At 40.6% G+C, this 13,645-nt stretch overlaps 1 protein-coding gene across 1 annotated transcript in view; it reads right to left on the reverse strand.

Moving 5' to 3' along the window:
• Nucleotides 1-12,309, reverse strand: part of LOC307241053 (ras/Rap GTPase-activating protein SynGAP-like) — a gene marked incomplete at both ends in the record, with an annotated part of 33,667 nt that extends 21,358 nt beyond the window's left edge. The window contains 12 exons of the mRNA XM_080015018.1: nt 717-921; nt 1,609-1,799; nt 2,424-2,625; nt 3,175-3,411; nt 4,844-4,988; nt 6,750-6,894; nt 7,675-8,010; nt 8,469-8,708; nt 8,968-9,066; nt 10,844-10,997; nt 12,033-12,154; nt 12,265-12,309. Of these exons, the coding sequence (XP_079871144.1) occupies nt 717-921; nt 1,609-1,799; nt 2,424-2,625; nt 3,175-3,411; nt 4,844-4,988; nt 6,750-6,894; nt 7,675-8,010; nt 8,469-8,708; nt 8,968-9,066; nt 10,844-10,997; nt 12,033-12,154; nt 12,265-12,309 (2,121 nt within the window). The remainder of the gene's footprint in view (nt 1-716; nt 922-1,608; nt 1,800-2,423; nt 2,626-3,174; nt 3,412-4,843; nt 4,989-6,749; nt 6,895-7,674; nt 8,011-8,468; nt 8,709-8,967; nt 9,067-10,843; nt 10,998-12,032; nt 12,155-12,264) is intronic.
• Nucleotides 12,310-13,645: the final 1,336 nt, after the last annotated feature.

Here is a 13,645-nt window from a genome sequence, read left to right on the forward strand (position 1 = left end):
GTAAATACTTATTTTATTAATGAAAAAAAAGGTTAATTAAAAACTTGCTGGTCAAAACGTCTGGTTAAATTGCTCACACAAAACATAGCCGCTCCACCTCCCCGACAGCGCGGGGAGCCGTTGGGAGAGAGGATCCAGGGGAGCCGTGGATCGAGTGCTCCGTGCAAGGGGTGCTGTAACCTAGGTATACATTACATTTGCGTTCCTAACATAGCCTGTTGTTGAAACGTGACCGATAAGCTTCAGATTTGTCCGGTAAAATAAATTATTTTCAGATACCGGACCGAGTTTTACGACAATGGTGTAAAAATGCAACTGTTTTTGCTGGGAACTCTGTTGAGTCATCAGTGTAAGTTTTTATTCATACACACACACACACACACACGCGCGCACACACACACACACACACACACAAGCACACACTCACACACACATCAGTTTAAATTGTACTCGTACATATTTACGTTTATCTCTAATATATGACTTATGTTTGCCATTTGTCTTGACTGTAATGTTTAATGTATGTTTTCAAATGTGTTGACTTGTGCGGACTGGAATGTTTAACGTATGTTACGTGTTTTTAAATGTGGACCCCAGGAAGACTACCTGTGCTTCAGGGCACGGCTAATGGGGATCGTAGCAAATAAATAAAAACAAACCTCCGCACATATGCAACACCTAACACATCAACACTGAGAACACTTTGGGATGCATACCTTGGGGTCGGGCTCGGTGATGTCGGAGCTGCTGGTGCAGTAGGCGGGACTGGACCTGGCCAGTGGCGGCCGCGTGACGTAGAACACCTCCCTGGACGAGCGGAGGTCTCGCTCGGCGTGACGCCTCATGTTGAGGTGGGAGGAGAGCGCCTCCACTGCCGACACCCCGGTAGTAGGGGAAGGCAAGCGGGAGATGTCTATAGAACTGCAGAGCGGAGAGGAAGGAAGAGTTGGTTACGAATGGAGGTTGTTTTACAAAGCCTTGTACTGGGATAAATAAATAAATGGGAACATTAGCTTTTTTATCATTATGATTTCATTTTCAAGCAAGTAGTGGAAGTCAGCGTTACGTGGGCCATTTAAAGTGTATGGTAGGTATTGGGATTTCGTAGATGGTCCAAACTTTTTCTAACATACCAAAGTCAAAGTCTTTTATTTATCAGATGCACAGTATAACACAGGGTCATTCTGAACAGTGAAATTCTTGTGACAAGGCAAGCGACAACTACATAGAAGGCATTGATATACAGTATACATACATATAGAATGCGGATGAAGCTGATATCTCGCAATTTATCTCTTTTAACCCTATTATATACTGGAGATGATTTAAAACATCTAATGAAAAGGTTTTTTTTGGCAGAAACTTTTTTTCAGCATCCAGGTTTACACTTCCCTTTACGGTCTTTCCTTTAAGACGGTCAAATCATTTTGAAGTTGTTCAGCTTTCTTTCACTTGCTGTGCGTGCCCGATCTTTGAAAGGTGGACCAAACCACCAACAATGAAAACAGCATATACTGAATTTTTTTTTTTTACAAAATAATCTCACAGATTACCACTTTAACGATGACAGGAAGGAACATCTATTAACCTCCCAGAACAAGAAGGCACCTGTTTAGGTCGCGCATCATCAGGTTCTGGAAGTCGGAGGACATGCCCCGGTTGAAGGACGGCCGAGAGAAGAGCCGGTCCTTCTGGGCGTCGGGCTGGTGGTTGGCTGGCATGTGGAGCTGGGGGTTCCTCAGAGCCACGCTGATGTCGTTTAGCAGCCGGGGGAGAGGGCCAAGCTTTAAGATCGCATCCTGAGGAGGGCTCAAAGAGACAGGAAGTCAGGGAAAGAAAGCTTGCTATGCACGTACAGTATGCGTCTTTACAGACTATTTTCCATGAACACGGATTGACTGATTGATTGATGCTTTTTCTCATTCCTATTCAAAATGCACTTTGAGGAAGGGCAATACATTTTTTGTTTGAAAGAAATACATTTACGAGATAAGTGTTTGCTTTTTGTTCGTGCGCAGTGTTTTGGTTAAATATTTGAGTGCATTTTCCACTTCTATATTTATCATCAAATTGTATAAATAATGTGGAAATAAATGAAGCTTAAAAATGTATTCATGGTTTGCCCCCAAACAATTTGACAAACTTGTATTTCAAGAAGCAATAAGAGCAATAAGCATCGCATTTTGTCTCATTGTCTATAATTTGCATATTTTGCTGTTTTTTTTCACACAATTAAGCTGTTTGTACGACAATGCACCAATCACTACCACGACAAATATATCCTTGTATATAAAAATGTACTTGCCAAAATAAACAGGTTCTGATTCTAAAGTATTACTTCATTGTTGTTGTTTTTTCTTGAAATCATTTTTTCTTTTTCAACTTATTTCTCACATTTCAACGGGGTTTTCGACTTCAGTTACCTTGCTAAGTTGACCCATGACCTCCCACAGCAAGCTGTGCAGCATGGACAGCTCGCGGCCCAGGTCAATGTAGCCTTCAAACCCTCCAGCATTTCCTCCCGTCTCCATGTTGGAAATCTCATAAAGGAACTGCTGCATGGAGCCCCACTCCATCTCCAGGAACTCATTCATGAAATACATGCATTCCTCCTTGGGCCCGAATCTGCACATTAGGAAGGACAGAATATGTTGCATACATTCATCTCAAGGATTTAAAGTTGGTACACTTGCGGTCCAAGAAAAATGTTTTGTTTATTGCCCTATAATGTGAAGTATTCTGACAGATTCATTACTTGTATTATATACAGTATATGTAGGATTGTCAAACAATTAAATAATGTCTCGCGATTAATCACATTATATACATTTGTAATTTAACTCAGATTTGACCCAAAAGAAAGATTTTTTCTATTTTAAAAGTAGTGCATCGAGTTATAATCATACTATGATTTGATTATAGAGAACACAAACACAAAATAATCTTGATAAAAATGTATTTAAAAGTGAGAAAAAAATTATTCCAAACATACTTCATTCACCCCAGTTTTTATTTGTCAGAAACTCCGAAATCCTAATAAATTAATATAACCCAAAACCAAATATTCTAATAAATAAGGCTTCGTTTAAAGACCCTTTTTACCCACTTGTGGAAATAGAGATAGAAATAATACCTTGCTATGAACTAGTGAATTAACCGGGACTCTGGACTCACTTGGAGAAGCTGGCCAGGTTCTGCATCACCTTGGCGATGAGCGTGAGAGTTCGGGAGGTGCGTTCGGCGGGGTACTCCTGGGTCAGGTTGAACAGGGACGGGGACATGATGGCGGGGCACATGAAGCGCAGGAAGAGCGAGGAGCTGATGAGGCTGTCGGCGAGATCCTCCCTCCCACGCTCAGCGCACCGGGCTCTCCACGATGCAAACACCTCCTTTAACTCCCGAGGAAATATGCTGCATAAAGAATAGGACAGACAGACAGACAGAAGGACAGACAGATAGACAGAAAGGAATGTAAAATACCAATATAAAATATAATATAGTCTAATACAACAATATAATATGAAAGATATCATATTCTACTGTATATCATAATAAAAATAATAATATTGATAATAACGTTTACATACTACTACTACTACTATAACTACTGCTACTACTACCACTATTATTATTATTATTATGATTATTATGATGATGATGATTATTATTATTATTATTATTATTATTATTATTATTATTATTATTATTATTATTATTAATAATATAATCATAATCATAATACTACTACTACTACTACTACTAATAATAATAATAATAATAATAATAATAATAATAATAATAATAATAATAATAATAATAATGAAGAAAGCTGCAGGCAGCAATACACTGGGTCTAGTTCCTGGGTTCTCTGAAACGCAGCACGACTTTTCAAGTTTACATGAACGCCACATCGGCTCCACCCGGTCTGTCTTCTCCTGGTTGCTCGTCTCACGGAGCAACCGCTATGCAGTCTACACAGCAACCCTCCTGTCTTTAAAACAACTGACTATGTTTGCCTGTAAACCAGAACTTCTCATTGTTATAACACACCGTCTGTGGAAATAGAGCTCTCAGTGACGGACGATGCGTTTCGAGAACATGAAACGCTTCATGGACTCCTGCAGTTTGTATATTACGACTTCCTTGAAACCCGCAAAGCAAGAAAGGACACAACGCTGCACCCAACACTGGTTAGATGCCAACAGAATGCCTTTATTTACAAAAAGAGCAAAAGAGAATAGAAATAAGAAAAGAGAAATATCAAACGAAAAGCCCTGCCAACGTCAAACAGGTAAGACGATACACAGACACCAACACACACGCAGTTTGTAACAACTACAGAGTGATGGAGTCTACACCACACAGCACGCACGATGCAAATGGGCGTCCGGAGCCCCAACCTGCACATACTGTATATAATGCATGAGCTGATGATGTCAGAAAGCATCCTACTCAACAAACTCATCTCTCTCCACCACCCAACCGGAAGTTTTAGAACCTTGGCGTATCGGCGATGCACAAACGTTCGGCTCCTTCCGGTCAGATTGCATCGGTTTTTCACTAATTCCTGCTCTGACTGTAGATCCATATAGACGAAATTTGAGCCACGAGATGTCTGAGGCTTCCCGGTCCAAACGAGACCTCAACCGTCCCGCTGTACCCCTCCGTGGGTCCAGGGGTTGTCGTGTTCCAGACACTTTTAGCCAGAAAAATGCCAAGAAGAATAATAATAATAAAAATCTGAACAATAACAATAGTGGTGGACCCCTAATAATACATCTTGGTTTAAATATTCTTTCACAGGAGAAACAAATTTTTAAAACGGGACTTAGTGACTACTGACCAAAGTGAGTTAATGATCTTGCAGAGTGCCAGCTCACAACACATTCGCAGGTTTGCTTGGTGGTCGGCGAGCACCGATGGGGGGACGCGCATGGGGTCCACCTCGCAGTTCTCCTCAGACTCATACAAGGCTCGGATGAAGTCGCCTGGGAGGGACGAACAGGAAAGTATGTCTATTAAACTGTATAAGATGTCACCTGAAGAGTTTCTATCAACACACAGTTATAGCCATGCTTGAGTACATTTTGAATCTGAATGCTTATGTGCACAGAAGAATCAGAAGTTTGGCTTTAACATTGAACAGGTGAAGGGATTAATGCAGGACATTACATTACATCTACATTTATTTATTTAGCAGATGCTTTTGTCCAAAGCGACTTGCATGAGAGGCTAGAAACAATCAAAGCAGACATTGGAGCAACTTCGAATTTATGTGCCTGAGCACCAGTTTCTAAATGCAACCAGATACACGTGCAATATGGCTTTAAGGAAACAGAATAAAAGTTGTGTTATCTTCTGAATAAATATCTTTTTGGTATGTTAGTGCAATAAGATACGTACTCATATGTTGATAGTGCATTATGTCAAGGCTGTGAAATGCAATATTTTGATAAGATTCAAGACAGCACGATATAAACAGTAAATTAATATGGCCAAGTATCAAGAGACATGAGACAACTCTACAAAATTTTACTAACATTACCATATTTGAAAATGGTGATACTGTGTATTTCACAGCAATGTGACCTGAGTATTGCAATGTCACTTGTAGTATCCCTCAGGGTTCTGCACTTGGCCCTCTGATATTTAGTATCTATATACTGTACATGCATAAAAGACTACAGGATGCTATTTATATCTATTTGAAATGTGGGCCTGTGAAGCCATTTGAGACCGTACTGTGATTAAGGGCTATATAAATAAACTTGACCTGACTTGATGTTTATTTACTAAATAATTTTACTAAAATTGACTAAATATCTGGAAAAAAAGGGCCTTTCAATTTTAGATTAATATACTATGTTTTTATCTTGCCAGTTAAAACATCTCATGTTTTTCAGAGAAGTTCTGGTAAAAAATGCAATAACTTCAAAGTCAAAACAGGAAAGATAATGCTTATATAATTACATAATATAACTACATAGTCAGATAATCATATTATTCAAACATGGACAAGTACAGTGATATTGTAGTAAACTCAATCCATCTGTTAATCATCACATTTGGTGGACATATAAATTGGGATATAAATTCAATTGGGCAAAACCTATACATAATAATTAAATAATGTCATTAAATAATGACATAATTCCAGCCCGCTGGGTTCAGTCAGTCGATAGCTTTAAGAAACCATCGCCCACCATCTGGACGTGTCGTCCCCCGGTGTGTGACTTCACTGGTTTATCCACAGAATAACAGAGGTTGTAACCTTTTATGTGGGTCAATCTGCCAGCGGGCCAACGGGACACGATGGCACTCATCATTTCATCATCATCATCATCATTTCATCATCATCATCATCATCATCATCATTTCTTCTTTTTTTTTTTTCTCTTTCAAACCAAACTGTGAAGCCTTAATTCCCCGAAGACAGGAGATGAAACACAACTAAGTCTGGCGTTTACAAAAGCCTTTGAATAGCTTGGTTTAAAAAAAAGAAGAGAGCGATAATACTTGTGTAGTTGACCTTAATTATGTATGACAGAGCAAAGACCTTCCCTGAATGCAAAGTGCTTATGAGCAAGAGGGAAACAGAAACATGCTCAGGTGTCAGCTGGTCAGCTACAGGTTTCAAAGGGACAAAACCCAGTGGGTTGAGGACGCCTTCCGCCTCAGAAATTTCCCTTACTGCAAATGCATTTCCAAGTCATTATAGACATATGGTGGTACCACTATGTACTTTTTACCTATAGCTTCCTTGAGGTATCGGTGACCGATCAGTTTGAGGTACTCCTCCACCGCCTTGGTGGCGAGGGTGTTCTCCCGAAAAATCAAATGCTCTCTGTCCATGAACCGATCCACTTCACACATGGCCATGTCAGACAGGAATTCCTGAGAAGACATAAACAAGGCTTTACAAACCAATCAGTAACATTGGCTTCCCCGCATTATTATTCACGAGTTGTCCTTTGATTGACAGGTACAAAGTTGAAAAAGTTCCTGTAACGCTAGCGTTCTGATGAAATGCTTTGATCTGATTGGCTGGATGCAAATCAGTGAATATGATGAAATGACTTCAATCAGAAAAAAATGTAGAGATATATAAAGAGAAATATAGAGATCCGATGAAATAGGGGGCGCTCTTTTAAAGACATAAAAATAGAAATGGCAATTTCTACCTTTTATACATAAGTTCATTTTTTCAAAGGGAAGAGACAGAACAGAAGGCATGATGGGTTAAGTCAATTTGATCCAATTTTAAAACTTCATTGGACACCGAATATTTTCTGTTACTTTTATCCATCCGATATATATTCTTGTATTGTAAACTGCAACAAAAACATTATAGTCTACATAAAAATTAAAGAGGAAGACAGTTAATCAGAATCAGAATCAGAATCAGAATCAGAATCAGAAATTCTTTAATAATCCCAGGGGAAAATTACTTAAAATGTACACTCTAAGACTAAAATGTGACAAAAAGACTAATAAGACTAAACTAGGATCCAACTATTATTTTCAGTATTCAATAATCGTTAAAAATAATAAAAATAAACAATATTTTTGTGAAAAAAAAATTAAATAAAATAAAATAAAAACAGCTGGTATGCTCAGTAGCAGGGTAGGTATATTATAGGTATAATATCAAAGCTGTGAACTGTATTACTGTACCTTAGTCTTCCCAGTGCTCTGCAGGATGTGCACCAGGGCGAAGGCCACCTCCTCTTTGCTCTTGACGCTGAGCAGCGGCTCCAGCACGGCGCACAGCGTGCGGTAGTTGTTGGTGATGTACTCTGCAAACTCCTTGTACAGCTCCATGGGCAGGATGCTCATGGTCTGGTAGCGGGACTTGACCCGCAGCGAGGCGTTGATCACTTTGCCGCTTCCCACCCCTCCGCTCTTGGCCAGAACGCTGGACTGTATCACCGGGTACCACTGCTCCACAAACTGCCTGCCCGTGATGCTGGAGATGGGGATGCTGACCAGGCCGAGGTACGTGCTCTTTTCCTAACGGTGATAAAAGACAAACAGCCGGTGAATAACCTTCATATTTTTGATCAGATTCAGGAGACAGCTTCAGGCCTCCGTAAGAGGAATCGGAAAGTCGGCTTCAAGATGGATGATTGGACATCATTTTAACAGTGCTGCCTCAAGCCTTTGTTTTTTCGAGTTTTGCCTTTATGTGTAATGAAGAGGGACAGGAAAAACTGGGGGAGAGAGAGGGAGAGAATTCCAATTCAACTGATTCAAAACAGGGAAAAACACGCCAAACAATGTGAAAGGTCGAAAAAGGTGGAAAAAAAAGTAGAGGAAAAAGTCTATATAAGCGGAATGTAATACTAATCAGTATAAAACTGACTTCAAAGCTACAAATTAAAAATTTTGGCCGACTATGGCGTCGTTCAAGCCAGAATTCCGAACACCAGAGGTTATTTTTGGATGACTGACTTCCTAAACCCCGTCACCTTGCGTCTCTTCTTGTCCGTCTCCTTGTACAGGTGCAGCCGCAGGCTTCGGATGGTCGGCAGGTTGTTGAACTCGAAGTGCTCGCCCCAGAAGACGGTGTCCGTGCGGGGCTTGCTGGTGGTGCGGGCGTAGAGCATGTCGTCCAGACACAGCTCGCAGTAGTAGCGCTTCTTCGTGGGCAGGTCCCGTGCCTCGATGATCCATAGCTTCAGCACGTTGTCCACCCGCCTGCTGTTATCCTGAGGAAAAGAGATCGCAAAATCAATGACTTTGATCCCTTTGAGTCCTAAAAGAGGTCATGATTGGAGGGTGCAGTATATTCACTAAATATTAGTATTTTTGGCTGCACGACGTATTTCCTTAAAACTTATTAAGTTCATTTAGAGTCATTATTAAATGACCTCAGTTACACAAGTATCAGCCCAACTGACATTTATTAACATTAAAAACGTAAACACTTCAAATATAATCAACTTAAAAATATATATATATTTCTACCTTGTTGGGTTTGACCGCTCGCTGCAGATTTTCAATCCATTTGTCCCTTTCTGAGGCCGATCGGCAGGCGAAGCATTTGGTCCCTGAATTGGTGGTGACCTGCGGACGCGGGAAAAAACATTCAGAGAAGCAACGCGTGCGTTTCGCAAGGTGAGCCGAGCTTTCCCGAAGGGCATCCGAAAAAACACGGCGGAGTCGGCTGCAGCGAGCCGGCGTCCTTCTGTCGCACGGGAGGGTTTGCTTCCGCCGGAGCTGGACTCCACCGCCTGACAGCAAGCCGCTGTTTTGCCTTCGCTTTCAGGGATCCAGGCTCCTCTTTATAGTCTTTCACGCTCATCTACACTTTACGATGCACTTCTGTGTTTGATTATGTTGTTTTTTGTGTGAAGCTTTCAGGCAGGGCCAGCCTGTGGGAGGTGGGAAGGGGGCGCACAGGACGCACTTTTGTTCAGTCTTTATTTTTGTTTCATTCAATTAGGAAACGGAGGAGAATAAAGAGATGTGAAATAAAACGGCGACGGGCAGCGGATGCTTAGTTCACTTAATTATGATTGTGTGGCCCCCACCACACTGATGGTGCAGCTCCCCAAAGTTTATGCCAGCGGCTGGCCCCGCTTTGAGGAAACGCTCAAGTTATATCACTAAATTATATTACTAAATTTAACACCAGTAAAACTGGTGTTAATGCTGCTTGATGGCTCTGCTGATCAAGCACTGTTGATAAATACTAACTAAGAAGGTCATTTTCCAGTCGCTTTCAGTTTTTAGGGGAAATTCCCTATTCGTCCTTTACACAGATTCAGGCCCAACCAATTTCATTCTTGTCACAGAAGTATAGCTTAAATAACTCAGCTTTTCAGATGCTGGAAGGCGTATTATGTTCATTTCACAGGAGCTACACTAGTCGATCCCACCTGCAGCCTTGCATTGAGCTAACACAGTCAGCATGCCACCCGTGCTATCTGTGTACTGGACACACAGAGACGAAATTGGTATTGTCTTTCGATTCTGAATCTGGGAAAGAGAGACAAAAACTATAGATAGACAATAGACAATAACTCTTTATGATATTCTTTACAATATTGAAAATATGTTGATTTGCCATTTACAATCTACCTTTTACACAACTCACTTTGGCCGAATACAGTACAACACAGATGTTACTGTATATGAGATCAAATCAGTGAGATGTGACATCAGAATAACATGCAATGCATTGGAAAGTTGGACATGGCATAACTGCACTATTATTATTATTATTTAATCTATGCATGTATCTCCACTTATAGAATGATGTGGTACTATGTGTAGTATTCATATAGAATATTATTATGACTTATTATCAAGACTTTTATAATGAATCTAAATCAAGAATTTTTTTCATGCATGCTTCATTTTAGTTTGGCTTATATTTATTTATATTTATAAGGTTCTCGATTCGCTACTACCCACGCAGCAGCTGCACTTCCTGATCCACAAAAATATCGAATTACAATAACAATTACAATAATTAGACCGTGATGAAATAAAATTATGATTTTACAAAATAAAATAAAATAATAAATCCAGGAAAAGAAAGTTAGACTGAGAATTATATTATTACTCCCATTATTCACTATGAGAAGATTAATAATAGCATGGACTGGTCAAAGCTACCCAGTAAATATCAAAAACAAACAAAATTGTGAAAACATAAATATGACAAAGGGCGAGGAATGCCCAGAATACCCCAAAATTTCCCATAAGACCTGCATTCCGTGTCAATTTCATTTGTTGTCCGTGATATTCGCAAAATCGAGGGACAGAGAAAAAGAAATGTGGAATTATAAAAAGGAGGAGAGCAGAGTCATCAGTATCGCTGTGAGAAAGTACACACCTCAAAGCAGTACTCCTGTCCCAAAATGCTGGAATGGACGGGTTTGATGATGGCGTCCTCGTCCAGAACGAGGTCCAGGGCCTCGGCGGCGCTGCTGGGGGAGAGCAGGGACTCATGGGAGTGGGACTCCTTGAAGCTCTGCATGAGCCGAGTCCTGGCGGGACGAGGGAGGAGGGGAGGTTGACAGACTGGTCTCGCAAGAAAATAACCACTCAAACGTGGTACATGCCATTTCAATGTGAGGTTTAAAAAAGTGAAATCAAATAAACTACTACATATAATAAATAACTATACATCAAATATCAAATAAATAAATAATTCTATATATAGTATATAGTGGTGCTAGAAGGTTTGTGAACACTTGAGAATATCTCGAATTTCTGCATAAACTTGACCACAAATGCGATTTAAAAGTAATGAAATATATAAAGAGAACCCATTTAAAGAAATAACACATAAAAACATAATACTTTTTCATTTATTTATTGAGCAATATTGTACAGTGATCCATTTTTGTGAAGAAGAAGATCTGATCACATTTTAGGTCATTTTAGAACTTATTTATGCAAAAATTCAAAGACCCCAAAGGGTTCACAAACTTTCTAGCCCCACGGTGTACATTAAAAATAGATTGTTTTTTGTTTAATCGGCCTTCCCCACCCTGCAACTCATTTAGACTACATTGCTTAAAATGTGAGTGGGTCGTGTGCGATTTCTAACAGCGAGTCTGCCTCAGTTTTTAATTTGTCTCATCAGAATAACAAATCCTCAGCACACACACAAGACCATTACTGCATCCGTATGGGCTCAGTCATTTGAAATCTCATCTAAATAACAAGTGAAGCGTTAGTTGGGTTTGGATAATTCTTTTAGAAGGTCACATGCAAGTTCTTGACACACACGTGACACAAGCTCATGTTGTGATCAACTCCGAAATGAGATATTGAATGTATAGATGGTTACATCCTGTCCCCTGTGTCAATTTATTCACGCTAAAAAATATCTTTAAATTGAAATTCAAGCCGCTGTATTTTGTGGAAGTTGAAGAGCGCTTACGCTGACGACACACATACACACCATTATTAATAACCACACAAGCAATCGTCCTCGGCGCTGGGACTGGAGACGCATCTGAATAAAGCAAACAATTACTATTTGAGTGAAAAACGGGTGCAATGCGGTCCCTCACCTCTCCTGGTCGGCACTACGAAAACGAGGTAAGATCATTTGGCGGAAGCTGCTGGTTCGGTCCAGTTTGGGCTGGCTCTTCGCCCTCTTAATGGAGCCCTTCAGCCTGCGATTGAGGAAACTCTAGAAAGGGGAAAGCGGAGAGAAGGGAATACAAAAAGGGAAAATGAAAGTTATTCGAGACAGAAATGCAGGAATTTTGCCGTCGGCTATGAGAAGCTGCATCGTCTCACCGCCTGTCTGAAGGGCTGGGGCGTGGCGTTCGGAGGGGTTTCCATCCTCGACTTTCTTGTCGGGGCAAAAGCTGCCCTGTAGGGTGGTCTGTGCAGACAAAAACACGGAACAACGAGGGATTAATACACAGGAAGCCAATGACTTTTCAGCAAAACCCCCATTATGATCATTCAACCGCAGCTGATGAGAGGGGTTTGATTCACTGACATTTGGCCGCGTTTGAACCTTGAGGAAAAAAAGGGGGTGAAAATCAATGTGATCTGGTCGGCCAATCAGCCAATCATCTGACCTTTTCACGCGTTGGAGGAGGTTGCTGCTTATTTTACAGCTGGTAAGGAGCTTCACCTGCTTGTTTCAATGATTCCTTTCCCGTCCTCGTCGTAGCGAATCCCTTATTAAGGTCACAACAACAGTAAGATCTGCTTATTTAGCTTCTGGTTAAAACCTTTCATATTGGTGGTCCACTATGATCGCATTGAGGCACTTTGTGTATTGGTGACTTTATCAGCTGCTGTGAGCGGGGTGGCCAAAAGTGGACGGTCCATTACTTCCTGTGACAAGGAGCTACTGGTGCTACTGGTATATCATTATTGAAGAGATTCTATCATTTACATTACACATTTGCATTACATCTGTTCCGTAAATGTGACCCGGTACCATGAATTTGTAATAATTGTCGAATTTATGGCCATTGAAAAACTGGCCAGCGGTCATTTTCTCAGCGATACGCTGGGCCCAGTTTAGTTATGTTAGGTATGTATTACAGTTTTCCCAGGTTCCATCACACTGAGGAAGATCTGTTGTGATCGAGGGTCGCGCCGAATCCGCTGGGTCCACGTCCAGGTTAGGCGGTGGGATGCTGTATTTTTTTTACGTAGATTTTATGTTTTGGAAATAAATAGTGGTAAAGACACGTTCACTTTAAATGAAGCATCTTAATTTTGTCGGTTACTGTCAACGTTTAAACATATTTCAGTACGTAAGTAACCGTTGCGTCATTGGCTCATGTGTTTGACCAATCAACGTGGACTTACGTCTGGACCAATCACCGTACGAGGTTCTTAGAACTCCCCGCGGTGCGAAAATGCCTTCTGTGGCCGATTATAGTTTTTCAGGGTTTTGTGAAACAGAGCATGAGTTACAGTTTTCAGAGTTTCCATTTAACGCAACATGGGCTCGGGTTGTCTGTCTATGCCAGTGGTACTCTAAAAGTGGTAACTTTTCCCAGCTCAGGAGCCACGTTAACAAAATACGTTTTTGCAAGAGCCAAATTTCTGAAACATCCTTTTCCTTCATATAAACCACTATGCATTTTAAAATAAGGCTACAAGTAATATGTTATTAAGGAATGAAAAGCATGATGTATGCAATAATTGCAAT

The sequence above is a fragment of the Zeus faber genome, assembly GCF_960531495.2.
Source record: "Zeus faber genome assembly, chromosome: 1".
In the NCBI taxonomy this organism is placed as follows: Eukaryota; Metazoa; Chordata; class Actinopteri; order Zeiformes; family Zeidae; genus Zeus; species Zeus faber.